The sequence below is a fragment of the Scyliorhinus canicula genome, chromosome 8 (assembly GCF_902713615.1).
Source record: "Scyliorhinus canicula chromosome 8, sScyCan1.1, whole genome shotgun sequence".
In the NCBI taxonomy this organism is placed as follows: Eukaryota; Metazoa; Chordata; class Chondrichthyes; order Carcharhiniformes; family Scyliorhinidae; genus Scyliorhinus; species Scyliorhinus canicula.
Genome location: NC_052153.1, coordinates 194,162,674 through 194,186,561, shown reverse-complemented (window position 1 = coordinate 194,186,561; position 23,888 = coordinate 194,162,674). Strand labels below are relative to the sequence as shown.

Below are 23,888 nucleotides of genomic sequence, written 5' to 3'. Positions count from 1 at the left end.
GTTTGCACGTTCTCCCCGTGTCTGCGTGGGTTTCCTCCGGGTGCTCCGGTTTCCTCCCACAGTCCAAAGATGTGCGGGTTAGGTGGATTGGCCGTGATAAATTGCCCTTAGTGTCCAAAATTGCCCTTAGAGTTGGGTGGGGTTACTGGGTTATGGGGATCGGGTGGAGGTGTGGGCTTGGGTAGGGTGCTCTTTCCAGGTGCCGGTGCAGACTCGATGGGCCGAATGGCCTCCTTCTGCATTGTAAATTCTATGGTCTATGACCTGTGAGGTCAGACGAGGCCTTGATTCAAAATCTTATCCAACAGTGCAGCACCGTACTGCAAAGCTGGGCTGGACCTTTGTGTTCAGGTGCTGGGGTGGGGGTTCGCCCGCTGACAACCAACCAACCAACCATGGCTCTGACTTGCCGAGGGAATCCCAGAGCTTCGGGTCTTGGCAGCTGCAGACATATCCCAGTGGTGGAGCGATGAGATTCAGGGATATTCAAAAGGCCAGAATTGGAGTAGGTCACAGATCAACCATGATTTGATTGAATGATGGAACAGGCTCAAGGGGGAAAATGGCCCTCCTGTTACTATAGAGGAAACCAGAGGTGTCAGAATGTTGTCAGACTGGAGCGTACACAGAGAGGGTGAAGCACGGCCATTGGGACATTAGAGTAAAAGACTGAGACGATAAAAGACGATAAAATATTAAAGCATGCCGCTGTTCAGAGAGACTTGGGTGTGCTAGTGCATGAGTCACAGAAGGTTGGTTTACAAGTGCAACAGGTGATTAACATAGAACATAGAACAGTACAGCACAGAACAGGCCCTTCGGCCCTCGATGTTGTGCCGAGCAATGATCACCCTACTTAAACCCACATACCCGTAACCCAACAATCCCCCCATTAACCTTACACTACGGGCAATTTAGCATGGCCAATCCACCTAACCCGCACATCTTTGGACTGTGGGAGGAAACCGGAGCACCCGGAGGAAACCCACGCACACACGGGGAGGACGTGCAGACTCCACACAGACAGTGACCCAGCCGGGAATCGAACCTGGGACCCTGGAGCTGTGAAGCATTGATGCTAACCACCATGCTACCGTGAGGCCCTAAATTAAGAAGGCAAATGGAATTTTGTCCTTCATTGCTAGAGGGATGGAGTTTAAGACTAGGGAGGTTATGTTGCAATTGTATAAGGTGTTAGTGCGGCCACACCTGGAGTATTGTGTTCAGTTTTGGTCTCCTTACTTGAGAAAGGACGTACTGGCGCTGGAGGGTGTGCAGAGGAGATTCACTAGGTTAATCCCAGATCTGAAGGGGTTGGATTATGAGGAGAGGCTGAGTAGACTGGGACTGTACTCGTTGGAATTTAGAAGGATGAGGGGGGATCTTATAGAAACATTTAAAATTATGAAGGGAATAGATAGGATAGATGCGGGCAGGTTGTTTCCACTGGCGGGTGACAGCAGAACTAGGGGGCATAGCCTCAAAATAAGGGGAAGTAGATTTAGGACTGAGTTTAGGAGGAACTTCTTCACCCAAAGGGTTGTGAATCTATGGAATTCCTTGCCCGGTGAAGCAGTTGAGGCTCCTTCATTACATGTTTTTAAGGTAAAGATAGATAGTTTTTTGAAGAATAAAGGGATTAAGGGTTATGGTGTTCGGGCCGGAAAGTGGAGCTGAGTCCACAAAAGATCAGCCATGATCTAATTGAATGGCGGAGCAGGCTCAAGGGGCCAGATGGCCTACTCCTGCTCCTAGTTCTTATGTTCTTATGTAACATTAACATCATGGGCTTTCTGTATCAGGCGTCAGTATACATTGCCACCGAGGTGATGGATGAAGGAGACTTCTGGAAGTTTTGTGTTTAATTAGACAGTACAGAGAACGCCGCACTTGTATCAAAACTGCATTCTATTGATCTGGATGAAAGGGCAGCACGGTAGCATTGTGGATAGCACAATCGCTTCACAGCTCCAGGGTCCCAGGTTCGATTCCGGCTTGGGTCACTGTCTGTGCGGACTCTGAACATCCTCCCCGTGTGTGCGTGGGTTTCCTCCGGGTGCTCCGGTTTCCTCCCACAGTCCAAAGATGTGCAGGTTCGGTGGATTGGCCATGCTAAATTGCCCTTAGTGTCCCAAATTTGCCCTTAGTGTTGGGTGGGGTTACTGGGTTGTGGGGATAGGGTGGAGGTGTTAACCTGGGGTAGGGTGCTCTTTCCAGGAGCCGGTGCAGACTCGATGGGCCGAATGGCCTCCTTCTGCACTGTAAATTCTATGTCTATGTATGTGTTTTATGGGACAGTGTGCAAGGGGCTTTATTCTGTATCTAACTACATTTTGTTCCTGTTCCGGGACTGTTTGATGGGGACAGTGTAGAGGGAGCTTTACTCTGTATCTAACCCCGTGCTGTACCTGTCCTGGGAGTGTTTGATGGGGACGGTGTAGAGGGAGCTTTACTCTGTATCTAACCCCGTGCTGTACCTGTTCTCGGAGTGTTTGATGGGGACAGTGTAAATGGAGCTTTACTCTGTATCTAACCCCGTGTTGTACTTGTCCTGGGAGTGTTTGATGGGGACAGTGTAGAAGGAGCTTTACTCTTTATCTAACCCCGTGCTCTACCTGTCCTGGGAGTGTTTGAATGGGAAAGTGTAAATGGAGCTTTACTCTGTACCCAATCTCGTGCTGTACCTGTCCTGGGAGTGTTTGATGGGGACAGTGTAGAGGGAGCTTTACTCTGTATCTAACCCCGTTCTGTACCTGTCCTGGGAGTGTTTAATGGGGACAATGTACAGGAAGCTTTACTGTGTATCTAACCCCGTGCTGTACCTGTCCTGGGAGTGTTTGATGGCGACAGTGTAGAGGGAGCTTTACTCTGTATCTAACCCCGTGCTGTACCTGTCCTGGGAGTGTTTGATGGGGACCGTGTAGAGGGAGCTTTACTCTGTATCTAACCCCGAGCTGTACCTGTCCTGGGACCGTTTGTTGGGGACAGTGTAGAGGGAGATTTACTCTGTATCTAACCCCGTGCTGTACCTGTCCTGGGAGTGTTTGATGGGGACAGTGTAGAAGGAATTTCACTCTGTATCTAACCCCGTGCTGTACCTGTCCTGGGAGTGTTTGATGGGGACAGTGTAGAGGGAATTTCACTCTGCATCTAACCCCATGCTGTACTTGTCTCAGCGGTTTTTCTTTTTTCCTTCAATCGATGTGATCAGCATTATTTGGCTATAACTAATTGCCCTTGAGAAGGTGGTGGTGGCCTTCTTGAACCGCTGCAGTCCATGCTGTGTAAGTGCATCTGCTGTGCTGTTAGGGAGGGAGTTCCGCGATTTTGACTCAGCGACAGTGAAGGAACGGCTGGTATATTCCCAGGTTCGCATGTTAGTGACTTGGAGGGAACCTTCCAGGTGGTGGGGTTCCCAGGTATCTGTTGAACCTGTACTTCCTGATTGCGGTGTTTGTCAATTTGGAAGGTGCTGCCTAAGGAACACACGGTTGCCACTGTTTGTCGGTGGTGGAGGGTTTGAATATTTCTGGCTATGGTGCCAATCAAGTGGGGCTGCTTTGTCCTGGATGGTGTTGAGCTTCTTGAGTGTTGTTGGAGCTACACTCATCCAGGCAAGTGGAGAGTATTCCATCACACTCCTGGCTCGTGCCTTGTAGATGGTGGACAGGCTTTGGGGGGTCAGGAGGTGAGTTATTCACCGCAGGATTCCTAGCTTCTGATCTACTGTTGATGCCACAGTATTTGTCTGACAATCCAGTTACATTACCGGTCTGTGGCAACTGCCAGGGTGTTGATGGTGTTTGATGGGATGGGGATAGTGTTGAGGGAGCATTGATTGCTAACACATAATGCAAGGCATTGAAACAGTGTTGCATCTCCTAATCCATCTGTCATCCCCTACCAGCCTCCCCGAACAGGCGCCGGAATGTGGCGACTAGGGGCTTTTCACAGTAACTTCATTGAAGCCTACTCGTGACAATAAGCGATTTTCATTTCATTTCATCCCTCTCAGCTTCTCGGGGTTCCAGTATTAATGTCATCAATCTGAAAATGGAGAATGCTGTCAGAGTTTAGGGGGAAGTGCGATTGAGTGAAGCTGGCTGAAATATGTTAACTATTTATAGGGGGAAGTAAGAAACAGAGTAGCCAAGCATTTGTAAAAGCTGAAACCATTTCCTGGGAGGGAAATCTGCATCCTGTATTGGGACACTGAACTCTGTATTACAGAGTAAACAGGGCCTGTGGTTGTATTCCCTGCCCTCCTTCACTACATTTCATTTGCATTACCAGGAATGGGCAGTCACTGTACTGGAACGTAGGGTTAAAAGCTGCAGGGTCATTTCCCTGCAAGCTTTCTGCCTTCAACCTCAACCTTTACACTGCACTGACTGTCACATTTTAGCATCCGCCACATTACTTGCTGAGAGTTTAGAGGGGGATTGACTGCTATGGCACATTTATTTCCAGCGATTCTCCGCCTGGGATGGGCCGAGTGGCCCCCAAAAAAGCCCGAGTCTCGCCGGCGCCGTTCACACTGGTCTCACCTGGTGGGACCTCGGCCTCCATCCTGTCTGGGGCAGCCTGGTGGAGAGGGGGCGGGGGTCCGACCCAGGGGGTGTGCCTCCAACGTGGCCTGGCCCGTGTTCGGGGCCTACCTATCGATGGGCCAGCCTCTCCTGGTGGGGCCTCTTTTACTCCGCGCCGGCCCCTGTAGCCCAACGCCATGTTGCGTCGGGGCCGGCACGGAGAAGGGAGTTACCGCGCATGCGTGCATTCGCGCCGGTATCGGCAGCTGGAGCGGCGTGGGTCGCTTCAGTGCCGTGCTGGCCTCCTGTACGGCCGAGGATCGCTACACTTAGCGTTCCGATGACGCCGTCGTTAAACTCCAGTTTTTACAAGGGCGTCAACACTCTGCCGTCAGAAGCAAGAATCCCGCCCAGGGTCTCCCATTTTAGTCAAAGATCAGGAGGAAATTTCTTCTGTCAGGGGGTCATTAGTTTTTGGAATTCTCTTCCCCAGGGAGCAGTGAAATGAAATGAAATGAAAATCGCTTATTGTCACGAGTAGGCTTCAATGAGGTTACTGTGAAAAGCCCCTAGTCGCCACATTCCGGCGCCTGTCCGGGGAGGCTGGTACGGGAATCGAACAGTGCTGCTGGCCTGCTTGGTCTGCTTTAAAAGCCAGCGATTTAGCCTGGTGAGCTAAACCATCCCCAGTGGAGGAGGGGTCAGGTGATTTGGACAGATTTGGGAATAAGGCCATTGTTATACCGTAGTTACCCTCTCCCTTCCTTTGGCTTGTTGGCTGTTGGCTACAAACAGGTTTTGGAAGAACTGGGTCAATGGCTCCCATGTCAGAGGAAGCCCTCTTCTGACTCCCGGGTGGCAAATTAAATTTTCTCCATCTGGAGAATATCCGATAGGTCGGACAGCCAGTCTGTATCTCTGGGTGGTGCTGCTGACCGCCAGCCAAACAGGATTCTCCGGCGGGCATTCAGGGAGGTAAAGCCAAGGGCGTCGGTCCTCCTCCCCATGAAGAGATTAGCTGTTCTGATACCCCGAAGACTGGGCCGCACGGTAGCACAGTGGTTAGCACTATTGCTTCACAGCACCAGGGACCCGGGTTCAGTTTGGGTCGCTGTCTGTGCGGAGTCTGCACGTTCTCCCCGTGTCTGCGTGGGTTTCCTCCGGGCGCTCCGGTTTCCTCCCACAAGTCCCGAAAGACGTGCTGTTAGGTAATCTGGACATACTGAATTCTCCCTCTGTGTACCCGAACAGGCGCCGGAATGTGGCGACTAGGAGCTTTTCACAGTAACTTCATTGCAATGTTAATGTAAGTCTACTTGTGACAATAATAAAGATTATAGGGGTTATGGGGAAAAACAGGAAAGTGGAATTACGGCACAATTAAATCAGGAACTCTTTGCCGCAGAAGGCCATGGAGGCCAAATCACTGAATGTCTTTAAGACAGAGATAGATAGGTTCTTGATGAATAAGGGGATCAGGGGTTATGGGGAGAAGGCAGGAGAATGGGGATGAGAAAAATATCAGCCATGATTGAATGGCGGAGCAGACTTGATGGGCCGAGTGGCCTAATTCTGCTCCTATGTCTTATGGTCTTATTGATCATCGGGCCAGTTCCGAGGGGCTGAATGCGCTACTAGAACAGCCTCTTGTTTCTTGGTTACCGAGTTCGAACTGAAAGCAACTGCTTCTACTTTGCACAGTGGGCCTCTTGTTGCTTAGCAACAGTTTTTTCCACCTCTGTAATTGCTTTCACATCATAAACTCTAATTACAAGGAAGGCACAGTTTAAGGCGTAAAGAGAATCTATAGACATGCAGGCACCTGTGTTTAAAATGAAGCTAACTAAAATTTTAACCCGTTCTTAGCCCACAAACACAGAAACATAATTAAGCTTAAACTTACACCTTAAGGGCGATTTAACTGGGGGAAAAAAAAATCTATGTTGGTTTTCGGCGGGTTTAGCAGGTGTTTCTCAGTGGCTGCTACGGTGAGAAACATCAGGCTATTCAACAGCACGTTGTCTTTTTGTTTAGGCCTCGGGGCATTTCTCTCCTCCGAGGCCACAATTAGGGTCATTTCGTGTTGGCAGCGGTGCCTGGTGCCAGAGAGAGTGCCAGGGTGCCACCCTGCCCTGTCCCCAACCACCCGGAGCTCTCGAATAGCCTGGGAGACTCCCCCAAAGGTGATGTTACAAATGGTGTACGTTTGTGGAAACCAATACTAAATGCGCCCTGGGCGAGGTCTCCCAGGCGCCTAATGACTCATTTAAATATGCAGATTTGGGTCACACCCAGTGAGGGTGAGCTTCATAATCACAAAATCTCGTGAGGCTTTTCGAGCGTCGCAAATCACCAAATTGCCTTTAGTGTCCAAAATTGCCCTTAGTGTTGGGAGGGGTTACTGGGTTATGGGGATAGGGTGGAGGTGTTGACCTCAGGTAGGGTGCTCTTTCCAAGAGCCGGTGCAGACTCGATGGGCCGAGTGGCCTCCCTCTGCACTGTAAATTCTATGATAATCTATGAATAATCGGACAAAGGTTCGGCACAACATCGTGGGCCGAAGGGCCTGTTCTGTGCTGTATTTTTCTACGTTCTAGTTATTATGCCAATCCACTGGGCCGGACATGTACTCAGGACGTCAAAGTCCTGACTGCCAAAGTAAATCTTCTTCACCCAGCTCAAGGAAACCTCCCGAACAAGAGGAGGGCTAAGGAAGAGCTTCAAAGACACCCCCGAAGATTCACCTCAAGAAACTCAATATGGACGCCAACGCCTGGGAGACCTTTGCTCAGAAGAGACCTACTTGGAGGAACCTCCTGATTGAAGGGGCACAATTCTTCGAGGGCACCCCACGGGCGAGAAGTGGCCCGGAAAAGCAGCCTGAGAAAGGAATACCAGCGATCTCGAGTCCAAGGACCGATCCCACCTCCCGGAAATACCTGCCTCGTGTGTGGGTGAAGATGTGGCTCTTGGATCGGGCTCATCAGTCAGCAAGATCCCACAGAACTCGTGACCAGTAACAGCGAGTTCCTTAGGTGGACAATCATACTCGTTAGCGAGTGATCGCGAAAGAAGGAGAATGTATATCCTGGGGTTCCACATTCACTGTCGACTGCAGTCACATAGAATATAGACACTGTCGACTGCAGTCACATAGAACATAGAACTGTACAGCACAGTACAGGCCCTTCGGCCCACAATGTTGTGCCGAACTAGTCTGAAACTAAGATCAAATCAACCTACTCCCAATCATTCTAGTGCTCTCTGTGGGCGGGATTCTCCGAGCCCCGCCGTATCCTGAATTCTCCGGCACCGGAGATTCGGCGGGGGCGGGAATCGCACCGTGCTGGTCAGCGGGCCACCCCCCCGGTGATTCTCCGGCCCGGGATGGGTCAAAGTCCCGCCGCTGACAGGCCTCTCCCGCCGGCGTGGATTAAACCACCTACCTGACCGGCGGGACAAGGCGGCACGGGCAGGCTCCGGGTGGGGGGAGGGGGGCGCGGGGCGATCTGACCCCGGGGGGTGCCCCCAGATTGGCCTGGCCCGCGATCGGGGCTCACCGATCGGCGGGCGTGCCTGTGCCGTGGGGGCACTCTTTTCCTTCCACCTTCGCCATAGTCTTCACCATGGCGGAGGCGGAAGAGACCCCCTCCCCTGCACATGCACGGGGATGATGTCAGCAACCGCTGACGCTCTGGCGCATGCGCGGACTTACGCTGGCCGGCGAAATCCCTTCGGCCCCGGCTGGCGTGGCACCAAAGACCGTTCCCGCCAGCCGGCTGGGCGGCAACCACTCCGGCGCGGGCCTAGCCCGTCAAGGTGAGGGCTTGGCCCTTAAAGGTGCAGAGAAATCCGCACCTTTGGGGTGGCCCGCGCCGGAGTGATTCACGCCACTCCGACACGCCGGGACCCCCCGCCCTGCAGGGTAGGGAAGAATCCCGGCCCATGTGCCTGTGCAATAACCGCTTGAAAGTTCCTAAAGTGTCCGACTCCACTGCCATAGCTGGGATTGCGTTCCACGCCCCAACCACTCTCTGAATAAAGAACCTATCTCTGACATCCCTCCTATATCTTCCACCATGAACCTTAATTATGCCCCCTTGTAACAGCTGTGTTCCAAGTAATAATGTATCGGGTTGTCAGTCGACCAGCCAGCTGTAGAGTAACAAGAATTACACTCGATGTAGGTCCAGCATTTTGAGTTTAAAATTTGATTATTTTGAACCAACAGAGGACATAACAATTGCTGAATGTCCCTTAAATTCCAGGGAAATGATCTTGCTTTCTTCCTGAGTTAAAAGACCATTGCATCAAATCTGTATCCTTTGCCCTTGCAAGTCGATCAGTACAGCGTTGAGTAGATTTGTGGGGCTCGTGATAAAGGATGCCCTTCTATCTACACAATGTGTAAATTTCCTGCCATTAAATTGATGTATCTATCAGATACATAGGACAACACAATAGCTTCCTGAAATTGGGTCCAACTATAAGAGAAAAGGGAGTGTACAGAGTGTCCAGCACTCGATGAGATGTGTACGAGCCAGACGCAGACCAGAGAAGGCTAGTTTCACTTCAGTGAAAAATCTTGTTTTCCAAGAATACAAAAGCAAAATGTCGTGGATACCGCATAACTGAAATGAAACCAGAAAATGCTGGAAATGCTCAGCAAGTCCGGCAGCATCTGTGGAGGTGGAAACAGGGTTAATGCGGAAACTTTAACCATATAAAATAGGTGGGTTTACAATTGGAATCCCAGCTCCTTTAGTCATTCCATCTCTCCTGCCCTCCACCTCACCACATATCTTCCCGTGTGTTCATCCTCACTCCGTACTTGCTTAAACATTGTGCACATCTGCAACCTTTGCTGATTCTGGTGAAATGTTGCCTGCATTTCACTCTCTCCGCAGATACTGCCTGGCATGCTGAGTCTTTGCAGCATTTTCTGTTTTATTTCAGTTTGTCAAGAGGTTGTGGTCGCATCTCAACAGCTGATTCCACATAGAAATTAAATTGAGGACGTGAGCCAAGTTCAGCGGTGATGGGAAAACATTACCCCTTCCGATTCTGCTTTGCTTCACTTCTCCTTAATGCTTCCTGATTTTTTTTTATATTACTGTGCTGCTCAGAATATACTGGGAGGAACTAAATGTCTTTACACAGCACATTTCGTACAGGCATAATTTATCAATCTTGGGGAGGGGGGGAATGGAGCATCGAGTGAAAGACTTTTATTTTTACAGCTCCATTCACGGCCTCACAATGTCCCAAAGCACTTTGCAGCCAGCTGACTACTTTTGTAGTTATTGCTGCAACTAGAAAATGCGGCATCTGAGGCCCAACCATCTTCAGCTGCTTCATCAATGACCTTCCTTCCATCATAAGCTCAGAAGTGGGGATGTTTGTGGATGACAGCACAACATTCAGCACCGTTCACAACTCCTCAGATACTGAAGCAGTCCCTGTCCAAATGCAGCAAGACCTGGACAATATCCAGGCTTGGACTGACAAGTGGCAAGTTACATTCACACCACACAAGCCCCAGGCAGTGACCATCTCATACAAGAGAGGATCTAGCCACCGCCCCTTGACATTCAATGGCATTACCATCACTGAATCCCCCACAATCAACATCCTGGGGGTTACCATTGATCAGAAACTGAACTGGACCCAGCCATATTCATACTGTGGCTACCAGGGCAGGTCAAAGGCTCGGAATCCTTCGGTGAGTAACTCACCTCCTGACCCCCCAAAGCCTGTCCATAATCTCCAAGGCACAAGTCAGGAGTCTGATGGAATATTCTCCACTTTCCGGATGAGTGCAGCTCCAACAAATCTCAAGAAGCTCGACACCATCCAGGACAAAGCAGCCCCGCTTGATTGCTCCCCTTCCACAAACATTCAAACCCTCCCCCACCGACACACTGTGTGTACCATCTACAAGATGCATTGCAGCAACTCACCGAGGCTCCTTAGGCAGTCAAACCCACGACAGCTACCATCTAGAAGGACAAGAGCACCAGGTACCTGGAGGTTCCCCTCCAAGTCACTCACCACTCTGACTTGGAAATATATCGGCCGTTCCTTCACTGTCACTGGGTCAAAATCCTGGAACTCCTTCCGGACAGTGCTGTGTGTTTTCCTAAAAACATGGACTGCAGCTCTTCAAGAAGGCAGCTCGCCATCGTCTCCTGAAAGGCAATTAGGGATGGGTAACAAATGCTGGCCTAGCCAGCGACCACCACATCCCAGAAACCATTTTTCCCCAAAAATTCTATTTCTACCTTTGTACCTCAATTGGAATTCCCAAATCAGCAGTTAGTCATTTTATTAATGTGTAATAGTTAACTTCAAGTCAAGCTAGTTTCCATTGTGCCCCAGTTGTGATTGATGGCTTCGGAGGAAGATGCGACTGAAAAGTTCTTCATGAGACCTACCAAACTACCCACTACGGGCTGGATTCTTCGGCCACGCCGTCCGCAAGATCGTCACGGACGGGACGTGGGCCATGTAAAGGTCCATTGACCTTGGCCAGGAATTTCCGGTCGCCAGGCGGGTGTAGCCTAAAACTCCTGCCCCACATCTTACAGCAGGAAACACCATCTGGTTCACTGATGTCCATGACGGGAAATGTTTCCCATCCTTACCAGGTCTGGGCTACACGTGGCCCCAGATCCTTTACAATGAGGTTGACTCCGAATTGCCCTCTGAAGCAGCCGAGCAGGTCACTCAGGTCAAGAACATAAGAACTAGGAGCAGGAGTCGGCCATCTGGCCCCTCGAGCCTGCTCCGCCATTCAATGAGATCATGGCTGATCTTTTGTGGACTCAGCTCCACTTTCCGGCCCGAACACCATAATGAAATGAAAATCGCTTATTGTCACAAGTAGACTTCAATGAAGTTACTGTGAAAAGCCCCTAGTCGCCACATTCCGGCGCCTGTCCGGGGAGGCTGGTACGGGAATCGAACCGTGCTGCTGGCCTGCTTGGTCTGCTTTAAAAGCCAGCGATTTAGCCTTGTGAGCTAAACCAGCCCATAACCCTTTATCCCTTTATTCTTCAAAAAACTATCTATCTTTACCTTAAAAACATTTAATGAAGGAGCCTCAACTGCTTCACTGGGCAAGGAATTCCATTGATTCACAACCCTTTGGGTGAAGAAGTTCCTCCTAAACTCAGTCCTAAATCTACTTCCCCTTATTTTGAGGCTATGCCCCCTAGTTCTGCTTTCAGCCGCCAGTGGAAACAACCTGCCCGCATCTATCCTATCTATTCCCTTCATAATTTTATATGTTTCTATAAGATCCCCCCCTCATCCTTCTAAATTCCAATGAGTACAGTTCCAGTCTACTCAACCTCTCCTCGTAATCCAACCCTTTCAGATCTGGGATTAACCTAGTGAATCTCCTCTGCACACCCTCCAGTGCCAGTACGTCCTTTCTCAGGTAAGGAGACCAAAACTGAACACAATACTCCAGGTGTGGCCTCACTAACACCTTATACAATTGCAGCATAACCTCCCTAGTCTTAAACTCCATCCCTCTAGCAATGAAGGACACAATTCCATTTGTCTTCTTAATCACCTGTTGCAACTGTAAACCAACAAGAACAATTAGGGATGGGCAGTTACAGCCCCAATCTAATCAAAGAATAAAGAATCTCTACTCTTGATTTCTATCCTTCAACCAATCCTGTACGGTCGACTCCTGCTCCTATTATTTGTCTTCTGGATTTATTGTCTTTGTACCTAGCCCAAGAAGACCACATCCCAGAAATGAATAATAAAAAAACACTCGACTTCCCTCCTATTTGGTGTCCCAGGCACATTGATGGTTCCTTTCTCTAGCTGTCTTGCTGTCTAATCTTTTTGTCTCCTGTAGTACCACAGTGGGCAGCACGGTAGCACAGTGGTTAGCACTGTTGCTTCACAGCGCCAGGGTCCCAGGTTCAATTCCCGGCTTGGGTCACTGTCTGTGGGGAGTCTGCACGTTCCCCCCGTGTCTGCGTGGGTTTCCTCCGGGTGCTCCGGTCTCCTCCCACAAGTCCCAAAAGACGTGCTGTTGGGTGAATTGGACATTCTGAATTCTCCGTCCGTGTACCCGAACAGGCGCTTGGAGTGTGGCAACTAGGGGCTTTTCACAGTAACTTCATTACAGTGTTAATGTAAGCCTACTTGTGGCAATAAAGGTTATTATATTATTATGTTTGAGTTGCTGCCTTGCAGCCGGTTAATTTGTTCTTATTTTCTGTTCTTTTCTGTCTTGCAGTTTCCAATCGTCTTGCCAATAAGATGCCATCTCCATCTATTGCCCCGGCACCCAATCTGCCACCTCGCCCTCTGGCCAGCAAACTACCCGAAATCATGTAAGTAAATTGGCATCAGACGTTAAAATACAACGGCAGTTGTTACTTTGATTTTCAGTGATTGACCATCAATATTCATTCCTCTCAAGTGACTATCAGACGTTGCAGATTGTTAGACGTCCACGCCTTCTGCAGTTAGCTGTTTGCATCAGATATTTCTCCATACACACTCCCCCAGACACATTCACATAATCTCAAACACAGTCTCTCCACACACACCCCTACTCTCATACGCACACACACACACACACATACACATACACCCATTCCCATATACACACAAACACATCCGCCTAATCCCACACACACACACACATCCACCTATTCCCATACACACACACACACACACACATCCACCTATTCCCATACACACACACACACATCCACCCATTCCCATACACACACACACACATCCACCTATTCCCATACACACACACACACACACATCCACCTATTCCCATACACACACACACACATCCACCCATTCCCATACACACACACACACACACATCCACCTATTCCCATACACACACACACACATCCACCCATTCCCATACACACACGCACACACACACCTATTCCCACACACATCTGCCTAATCCCACACACATACATACAACTACCTATTCCCATACACACACACACACATCCACCTATTCCCATACACACACACACACATCCACCCATTCCCATACACATCCGCCTAATCCCACACACATACATACAACTACCTATTCCCATACACACACACACACATCCACCTATTCCCATACACACACACACACACACATCCACCCATTCCCATACACACACACACACACATCCACCTATTCCCATACACACACACACACACACATCCACCCATTCCCATACACACACACACACATCCACCCATTCCCATACACACACGCACACACACACCTATTCCCACACACATCCGCCTAATCCCACACACATACATACAACTACCTATTCCCATACACACACACACACATCCAACTATTCCCACACACACACACACACACACACATCCACCTATTCCCATACACACACACACACACACACACATCCACCCATTCCCATACACACACACACACACACACACATCCACCCATTCCCATACACACACACACACACACACACATCTACCTATTCCCATACACACACACACACACACATCCACCTATTCCCATACACACACACACGCACACACACACCTATTCCCACACACATCCGCCTAATCCCACACACATACATACAACTACCTATTCCCATACACACACACACACATCCAACTATTCCCACACACACACACACACACACACACACACACACACACACATCCACCTATTCCCATACACACACACACACATCCACCCATTCCCATACACACACACACACACACACACATCCACCCATTCCCATACACACACACACACATCCACCCATTCCCATACACACACGCACACACACACCTATTCCCACACACATCCGCCTAATCCCACACACATACATACAACTACCTATTCCCATACACACACACACACATCCACCTATTCCCATACACACACACACACACACACACACACATCCACCTATTCCCATACACACACCTATTCCCACACACCCACCTATTCCCACACACACACACACATCCGCCAATTCCCACACACCCACCTATTCCCACACACACACACACATACACATCCACCTATTCCCATACACACACAAACACATCCGCCTAATCCCACACACACACACACACACCTATTCCCACACACACACCTATTCCCACACACACACCTATTCCCACACACACACCTATTCCCACACACACACACACACACCTATTCCCACACACACACACACACACCTATTCCCACACACACACCTATTCCCACACACACACACACATACACATCCACCTATTCCCATACACACACAAACACATCCGCCTAATCCCACACACACACACACCTATTCCCACACACACACCTATTCCCACACACACACCTATTCCCACACACACACCTATTCCCACACACACACCTATTCCCACACACACACCTATTCCCACACACACACACACACACCTATTCCCACACACACACCTATTCCCACACACACACCTATTCCCACACACACACACACACACACCTATTCCCACACACACACCTATTCCCACACACACACACACACACACCTATTCCCACACACACACACACACACCTAATCCCACACACACACCTATTCCCACACACACACCTATTCCCACACACACACCTATTCCCACACACACACCTATTCCCACACACATCCGCCAATTCCCACACACACACATACAACTACCTATTCCCATACACACACACACACACATCTACCCATTCCCATATACACACACACACACACATCCACCTATTCCCATACACACACACACACATCTACCCATTCCCATATACACACACACACACACACATCCACCTATTCCCATACACACACACACACATCTACCCATTCCCATACACACACACACATCTACCCATTCCCATATACACACACACACTTACACCTATTCACACACACACACAGTAAGAAATCTTACAACACCAGGTTAAATTTCAACAGGTTTGTTTTGAATCACTAGCTTTCGGAGCACAGCTCCTTCCTCAGATGTTTGCTGCTGACAAAATGGAGGAATCGCAATCGCGCCCAAAGCACGTGACATCGACGTTCGGGGGGGGGGGGGGGGTGACCTGCTCTCAGCCTCCCATCAGGCAGGAAGATTACATTGAATTTTTAAAAAACTCTTCTGCGTAGGCACCAATGAGCGGGCACGCATGTGCGGTGGGCACGCATGTGCAGTGGGCACGCATGTGCGGTGGGCACGCATGTGCAGAGGGCACGCATGTGCAGTGGGCACGCATGTGCAGTGGGCACGCATGTGCAGTGGGCACGCATGTGCAGTGGGCACGCATGTGCAGTGGGCCAGCACTTCTTTATATGGTCGCGGTCGTCATTTTGAAGGCCGCTCGCAGCCAGCATTATTAAAAGCCGCCTCCTACGGCTGTTGCATGTGAGTTTGCCCCATGGGGGGCGCCGTGACGGACGGCTCCACGACCGCCCCAGCATCCGCCCGCGACTCGCGAACCCCGACTTTGAAAATGCCTGCTTCAGAGCCCAATCCTATCTTAGAATCTAAAATAGTTATTGGACTCTTTGAATCTGCCAATGGCGGATGGGTCGGAACACAGTTCTGGGACCTTGCTTCCAAGCTGGATTAAACCAAGCAGAGCTCGTGCTCGGACAGACCATACTACACTTCCCTTAGAAAGAACCCCCACTAAAAAAACGTCAGTTGTAATATTTTATTTCTACAATAATTAACTTTGGTAAGGGACCTTATGTCTATTTTAGGCAGCCGGAAAAAAATATCTGAGACACGGCCTGACCCAAAATGGGAAGCAGCCCCTGTGCAATTGGCAGCTTTTTTCCCAATCTTCCCCCGGAAAGGCTACAAGCCTCCCTCTCTCAAATGGCCTGTACAATCACCATAATGTCAATCTTGTGAAGGCTCTCTCCTGAGGCGAGAGGTCAGTTAGTGCTTTAACAATAGGAGGGGAGCAAGTTAAAGGTGGGAAATAATACCGAGCAGCACAGAGATTAGCACTGTCGCTTCATAGCACCAGTATCCTAGGTTCGATTCCCGGCTTGGGTCACTGTCTGTGCAGAATCTGCACGTTCTCCCCGTGCCTGCATGGGTTCCTCCGGGTTCTCCGGTTTCCTCCCACAAGTTCCGAAAGACGTGCTTGTTAGGTGAATTCTCCCTCTGTGTACCCGAACAGGCTCCGGAATGTGGGATTTTCATAGTAACTTCATTGCAGTGTTAATGTAAGCCTACTTGTGACAATAATAAAGATTATTAATATTATTATGGGTAGCTAATTGACTATAGCCAGTATTCTGGGTGAGAAGAATGGTTGTTCTTCTGAGACACTCCGCAAAGTCCTGATTGATCATCCACCACCACAGTGGTTAGCACTGCTGCCTCAAGCGCCAGGGATCCGGGTTCAATTCCCACCTTGGGTGACTGTGCGGAGCCTGCACATCCTCCCCGTGTCTGTGTGGGTTTCCTCCGTGTGCTCCAGTTTCCCCCCACAGTCCAAAGATGTGCATCTTAGATAGATTGGCCGTGCTAAATTGCCCCTTAGTATCCAAAGATGTGCAGGTTAGGTGGTGTGAGATGACAGGGATAGGGCGGGTGGAGTGGGCCTAGATAGGGTGCTCATTCAGAGGGTGGGTGCAGAATCGATGGGCCGAATGGCCTCCTTCTGCACTGTAGGGATTCTATGATTCTGACTTACTTTCTTCGCCCAAAGAGTGGTGTGAATATGGGACTTGCTACCACAGGATAACATGGATACAATTTGGATACGTTAGTAGTACATGAAAGAGAAAGTAATTTACTGAAAGGATTACCTAAAGAGAAGTGGGAGGAAATTCAGGTTGAGTAAAAACGCTTACCCTAGACCAGCTGGTCCAAATGGCCTGTTTCTTCTTTGTAAAATTACTATTTAATTGAAAACCATAATTACAGCATAACACAGTACATATCTAATAATCGCTTATTGTCACAAGTAGGCTTCAATGAAGTTACTGTGAAAAGAAAAGCCCCTAGTCACCACATTCCGGCGCCTATTCGGGGAGGCTGGTACGGGAATTGAATGAAATGAAAATGAAAATCGCTTATTGTCACGAGTAGGCTTCAAATGAAGTTACTGTGAAAAGCCCCTAGTCGCCACATTCCGGCGCCTGTTCGGGGAGGCTGTTACGGGAATCGAACCGTGCTGCTGGCCTGCCATGGTCTGCTTTCAAAGCCAGCGATTTACCCCTGTGCTAAACAGAACCGGCGCTGCTGGCATTGTTCTGCATTACAAGCCAGCTATTTAGCCCACCGTACAATTATTGTTTTTACATTTCTCCTATTTCCTAATGCTATTTTTCCTAATTAAACACCACCCTCACCCTCACCCTTTTCCTCCCAGGGAAGCACGGTAGCACAAGTGGATAGCACTGTGGCTTCACAGCGCCAGGGTCCCAGGTTCGATTCCCCGCTGGGTCACTGTCTGTGCGGAGTCTGCACTTTCTCCCCGTGTCTGCGTGGGTTTCCTCCGGGTGCTCCGGTTTCCTCCCACAGTCCAAAGACGTGCTGTTAGGTGGATTGGCCATGCTAAATTGCCCTTAGTGTCCAAAAAGGTAAGGAGGAGTTATTGGGTTACGGGGATAGGGTGGAAGTGAGAGCTTAAGTGGGTCGGTGCAGACCCGATGGGCCGAATGGACTCCTTCTGCACTGTATGTTCTATGTTTCTATGCTACCACCCGTGGCCAAAACCTTCAGCACTTCCTCGTGCCATATCAGATACGCAAAGAGATAGACAATAGAAGATTTACTATTCGTGATATAATGTAGAGAAAGCAGCTGCATATATAAAGAAAAATACCACCCAGTTGGGAAGGGAAGATCCCATAAACATTCCCTCTAACCAGATGGGAGTATTAATCATTTCACGTTGTGTAAAATAAAAGGTTGCAAATGGAATAGAATTTGTCAACTGATTCCCCCCCCCCCCCCCAAGTAAATTTTATTTTTTTGAAGTTTGAGGTAGCCACAGTATCTTTTACCCAGCTAGAAACAGAAGGGGGACTTCCAACCCAGCAACATCTTCCCAATGAGCCAAAAGTGTAACAAAGACTGCTCGCCCACCTTGTAAAATCATTCCCTCAGAAGTGACTCTGAAAATAGCCAAACGTTGGCACGTCTCGAGGTTAATTTTAGACACTTCTGAAAAAGCAGCAAATAGGAATGGCCAAAAACCAGAAAGCTAAGGACTAAAGCAAAACGTGTGACTCACGTTGGCCAGACAGTAGGCGGAGCTGTGATCTGCAATAAGTCTCATTTTTGTCCACAGTGGTTTTCAAAAGATGTTTAAAAGCAACATGATTAACCGTTTACTGCAACATAGCTGTCACCATATTACTATTCCCACAACCCAAATTATTATCCAGAATGAAGTCTATCTCTCTAATTTAGGAATAATTCTTAAAGTTACTTCTTCAATTAACTTTACACAAAGAAACACCTTTATTGATACTTTTTCCTTCATAAAACTCTTTCATAAATTTTATCATCAGCCACCGTCAATGATTGATCTGCTCCTGTATCTCTCACAATTTTGATTTGCGGACTTATTTTGTTGGATGGTTAAGGGGTCACTTCTCCCTTCAAAACCAAACCTCCAGAACTTTGAACAGCCTGACTTCCTTCACTAGTATGTAAATAATTCTCTTGAACCATATCCCACTTTCTCGTAGAATCTGAAGGATCACATTTCACACGTACCACTGAGACAGTTTTAACAACCATTTTTTTTTTCTGGTGTCACCTTTCCTGCTACTCCAACCGGTCTCCCACTTAGTTTCCAGCAATCTGCCTGAATATGTCCCACCTTGTTACAAATGGAAACACTGAGGCCTCCAAATGTCACCTTGACCATCAGTACTTTCCTTTCTGATCTGAGGTGAAATGTATTGACCACTTCCAACTGTTCCTTCTCTTCCCTGACCATCTGGTTTCCTTTCTCCTTCCCACCTTCTATCCTTCTCATGACTATAAGGAAGCTGAAAAAATGGTCAGTTCGATGGACCAATATGTAATCATCATCCAACTCTGTAACTTTTTGTTCCTCCACATGAGTTTTCACTCAAGGCAATGAATCTTTAAATTCTTCCAAAATAATCACTTCTCTAAGGGCTTTGTATGCTACCTCTATGCTTGTTCCCAACAGTCAAAATTATTTACCCTTTCAAATTCAATAGAAGTTTGGCCAGGCTGTTTTCTTGCATTCCAGAATTTCTGCCTGTATGCCGCAGGAACCAGTTCATACACAGTACATAACTTTCTTTGCTGCTTTAAACTCTACAAATAACTCTACTGACAAAGACGCATGCACTTCACACCCTACCTACCAACTCTGCTTGCAGTGTCCAATTCATTTTGACCATTTCATTTGTTTAGCAAACTTTTCTAACAAAATAAAGAATGCTTCCACATCATTTTCCTCAAACCTTGGGAGAGCCTGTATGAATTTGAACACATCCCCACATTTGCCTTGTCCAAATTAGCTAACAACTCCCTGTACACACACGACTGCATGGCAAAATTTGGCTCCAACTCCATCTACATGTTTGCTGATGACACAACCGTAGTGGGTCGGATCTCAAACAACGATGAGTCAGAGTACAGGAGGGAGATAGAGAACCTAGTGGAGTGGTGCAGCGACAACAATCTCGCGCTCAATATCAGCAAATCTAAAGAGCTAGTCTTTGACTTCACGAAGTGTTGTACACACCCCTGTCAGCATCAACGGGGCCGAGGTGGAGATGGTTAGCAGCTTCAAATTCCTAGGGCTGCACATCACCAAGAATCTGTCCTGGCCCACCCACATTGATGCTACAACCAAGAAAGCTCAACAGCGCCTATACTTCCTCAGGAAACTAAGGAAATTCGGCATGTCCCCATTGAATCTTATCAATTTTTACAGATTCATCATAGAAAGCATCCTATCTGACAGCATCACAGCCTGGTATGGCAACTGCTCGGCCCAAGTCCGTAAGAAGCTACAGAGAATCGTGAACACAGCACAGTCCATCATTCGAACCCGCCTCCCATCCATTGACTCCATCTACACCTCCCGCTGCCTGGGGAAAGAGGGCAGCATAACCAAAGACCCCTCCCACCCAGGTTATTCTCTCTTCCAACACCTTCCATCGGGCAGGAGATACAGAAGTCTGAGAACACGCACGAACAGACTCAAAAACAGCTTCTTCCCCACTGTCACCAGACTCCTAAATGACCCTCTTATGGACTGAACTGATCTCTCCGCACATCTTTTCTACTGAGTAGTACAACACTCCGTATGTTTCACCCGCTGCCTGTGTCTATGTATTTACATTGTATATTTATGTATGGCCTATGTTTTTCATGTATGGAGCGATCTGTCTGGACTGTACGCAGAACAATACTTTTCACTGTACCTCGGTACACGTGACAATGAATCAAATCCTATTCAATCCAGTCAGTCTGCTCCCTCTGTGGCAACTATTCACGGACCCTGGGAGATCCATCCCTTCAAATGAAGAAAGTGATTCACTGATCAAGTGAACAGAATAAATAGACTGTAAAATTCTGTATTTTCCGAGCACCTTTAACATAGTTAAGAACATCCCAACGTATAAACACAGCATAAAAGCAAATTACTGCGGATGCTGGAATCTGAAAGCAAAGAGAAAATGCTGGAAAATCTCAGCAGGTCTGGCAGCATCTGTAGGGAGAGAAAAGAGCTCACGTTTCGAGTCCAGGTGACCCTTTGTCAAAGCCAAACACAGCAATTTGAACCGTTGGTGAATGGGTGAGTCAGGTCAAGCGGAGGGCAGGATGTGAAAGAAGGTTACCTGAGGTTATTATGGTACACCACACAAATTAATCAAATAGCCTGATTTGAAATGTCCTGTGGTCTCCTGTCGAATGATGTGTGAGCATTGAAATGACGGAAGCAGTGATGGTGGTCATTTCATTATACAGCGGCAGCAAGGTACAAGACAAAACTGATGGGTGTTTGGAGAATATAACAGAGAGGCATTCACAAACATTTCAGAATTCAGTAAGAAAGGCCTTGCCATGAATTGTTTGTGGAATTTGTATGTTCCTGGGCCTCTTCACTCATTTAGCTCGCAGTCCGTGATCTTCCCTTTGAATCCAGGAGCAGGAGAAGGCCATTCAGCCCCTCTATCCCGCTCCACCATTCAATACGATCATGGCTGATCTCCCCTCGGCCTCAACTCCGCCGTCCTGCCCGTTCTCCATAACCCTTCAACCCATTTCCAATTCAAACTCTGTCTAACTCCTCCTTAAATTTACCCACTGTCCCGGCATCCACCACACTCTGGGGTAGTGAATTCCACAGAGTCACAACCCATTGGGAGAAGTGATATCTCCTCTGGTTGGTTTAGCTGGTTTAGCTCACTGGGCTAAATCGCTGGCTTTGAAAGCAGACCAAGGCAGGCCAGCAGCACGGTTCAATTCCCGTACCAGCCTCCCCCAACAGGCGCCGGAATGTGGTGACTAGGGGCTTTTCACAGTAACTTCATTGAAGCCTACTCGTGACAATAAGCGATTTTCATTTTCTCATTTTTCATTTCATCTCTGTTTTAAATCTGCTCCCCCTTATCCTAAAACTATGGCCTCTCGTTTTAGAATGCCCTACAAGAGGAAGCATCAGCTCCACGTCTACTTCATCCATGCCTTTTAGAATCTTGTATACCTCAATTTAATCTCCCCTCATTCTTCTAAACTCCAGACAGTATTGGCCTAAACTGCTCAATCTCTCCTCATACGACAAACCCCTGGGGCGGGATTCTCCCTTTGGGGGACTAAGCCCCACGCCCACCAGAATACACCGGAGAATCACTCTGGACTTTTTCCTCGAAAGTCTGGGGTTATTCCCCGTTCTCCAGGGGGCTAGCAGGCCTCTGGCATGCGTCCCGCAGCTCTGGCAGCCGGCGGGGCCCTGCTGGACAGACCGCGGGTCTGCGCATCCGCACAGCGGCCCTACCTCGGAGCGAGTGCCGCCGACATGGCGGAGCCACACAGCGGGTCCGCACGGAGGAAGATAGGTCGCTCCCGATCGTGATGGCCCGCCGATCGGTGGCCCCCAATCGCGGGCCTGCCCGTCGTCGAGTTACCCCCCTCCCGTGGCGTCCGATCCCCGCGTCCCCCCACCATAACGCCCCCATCAGCCGCCTCTCCGAGTTCCCGCCGGGTAGAACACATTAGAACCACGCCGGCGGGTACTCGGCCCGTCGAGCACGGAGAATTGCCAGGGGGGGGGGCCTTTTCCAACGGTCCCCGACCGGCGCCGCGTTGATTGCGCGCGTGCGAATGGCGGCGATTCTCTGGTCACCGTCAATCGCGTGGCGGCATGGGGGCCAATTTTGGGTAATTCTCCGTCCCCACGCTGAGCACGATTTTGGCGCGGAGGGTCAGAGAATCCCGCCCCGATCTCTAGAATCAATCTAGTGAACCTATGAACTGCCACCATTGAAACTACATCCCTCCTCAAATAAGGGGAACGAATGTGCGCACAGTACACCAAGGGCGGTCTCACCAATGCCTTGTACTGTGTGTGGGAGGTCCAGAGGGAGGGGGAATAGCTCTTCCCAACTGAGAGTCTGTCCCCCGGGAAGGCGAATCCCAGTAACTCGGTAATGTTGATATCCTCCAGCTCAGTAAGAAAGCTGCACAGTCAGGCCCTAGTCCTCATTGTTTCCATACACCCAACATATCAGTGCCTCCTCCCTGGGAAGCAGAGCCACTGCCTTAGCCAAGAACACAGTGAATTGTAACGTGCACTGATCGCTGGTTGCCAAGTCCAAAGGAACGCTTTGCATCGAGGGAGGGGTCAACTACTCAAAAAACTATTTTCTATGACTGGGAGGAACATCAATGGTTTCGAAACCATTTGAATACAAAGCGGCAATTATTCCAGGTTTTGCCAAGTAACCGCGGTTCCCCACCGAACACCGAGGCAGCCGGGGATAGGCAGTAAATGGTAGGCTTCCCGGTAATCCCAGCCAGGGATAGGCAGTAAATGGTAGGCTTCCCAGTAATCCCAGCCAGGGATAGGCAGTAAATGGAAGGCTTCCCGGTAATCCCAGCCAGGGATAGGCAGTAAATGGAAGGCTTCCCAGTAATCCCAGCCAGGGATAGGCAGTAAATGGTAGGCTTCCCGGTAATCCCAGCCAGGGATAGGCAGTAAATGGTAGGCTTCCCGGTAATCCCAGCCAGGGATAGGCAGTAAATGGTAGGCTTCCCAGTAATCCCAGCCAGGGATAGGCAGTAAATGGTAGGCTTCCCGGTAATCCCAGCCAGGGATAGGCAGTAAAT

At 49.1% G+C, this 23,888-nt stretch overlaps 1 protein-coding gene across 3 annotated transcripts in view; it reads left to right on the top strand.

Annotated features, from left to right (window-relative positions):
- Positions 1–23,888, top strand: part of LOC119970786 (FYN-binding protein 1) — a 247,562-nt gene that overhangs the window by 117,137 nt on the left and 106,537 nt on the right. For all 3 annotated transcript variants that reach the window (XM_038805959.1, XM_038805957.1, XM_038805958.1), the window contains exon 3: positions 12,793–12,889. In XM_038805959.1, the coding sequence (XP_038661887.1) occupies positions 12,793–12,889 (97 nt within the window). The remainder of the gene's footprint in view (positions 1–12,792; positions 12,890–23,888) is intronic.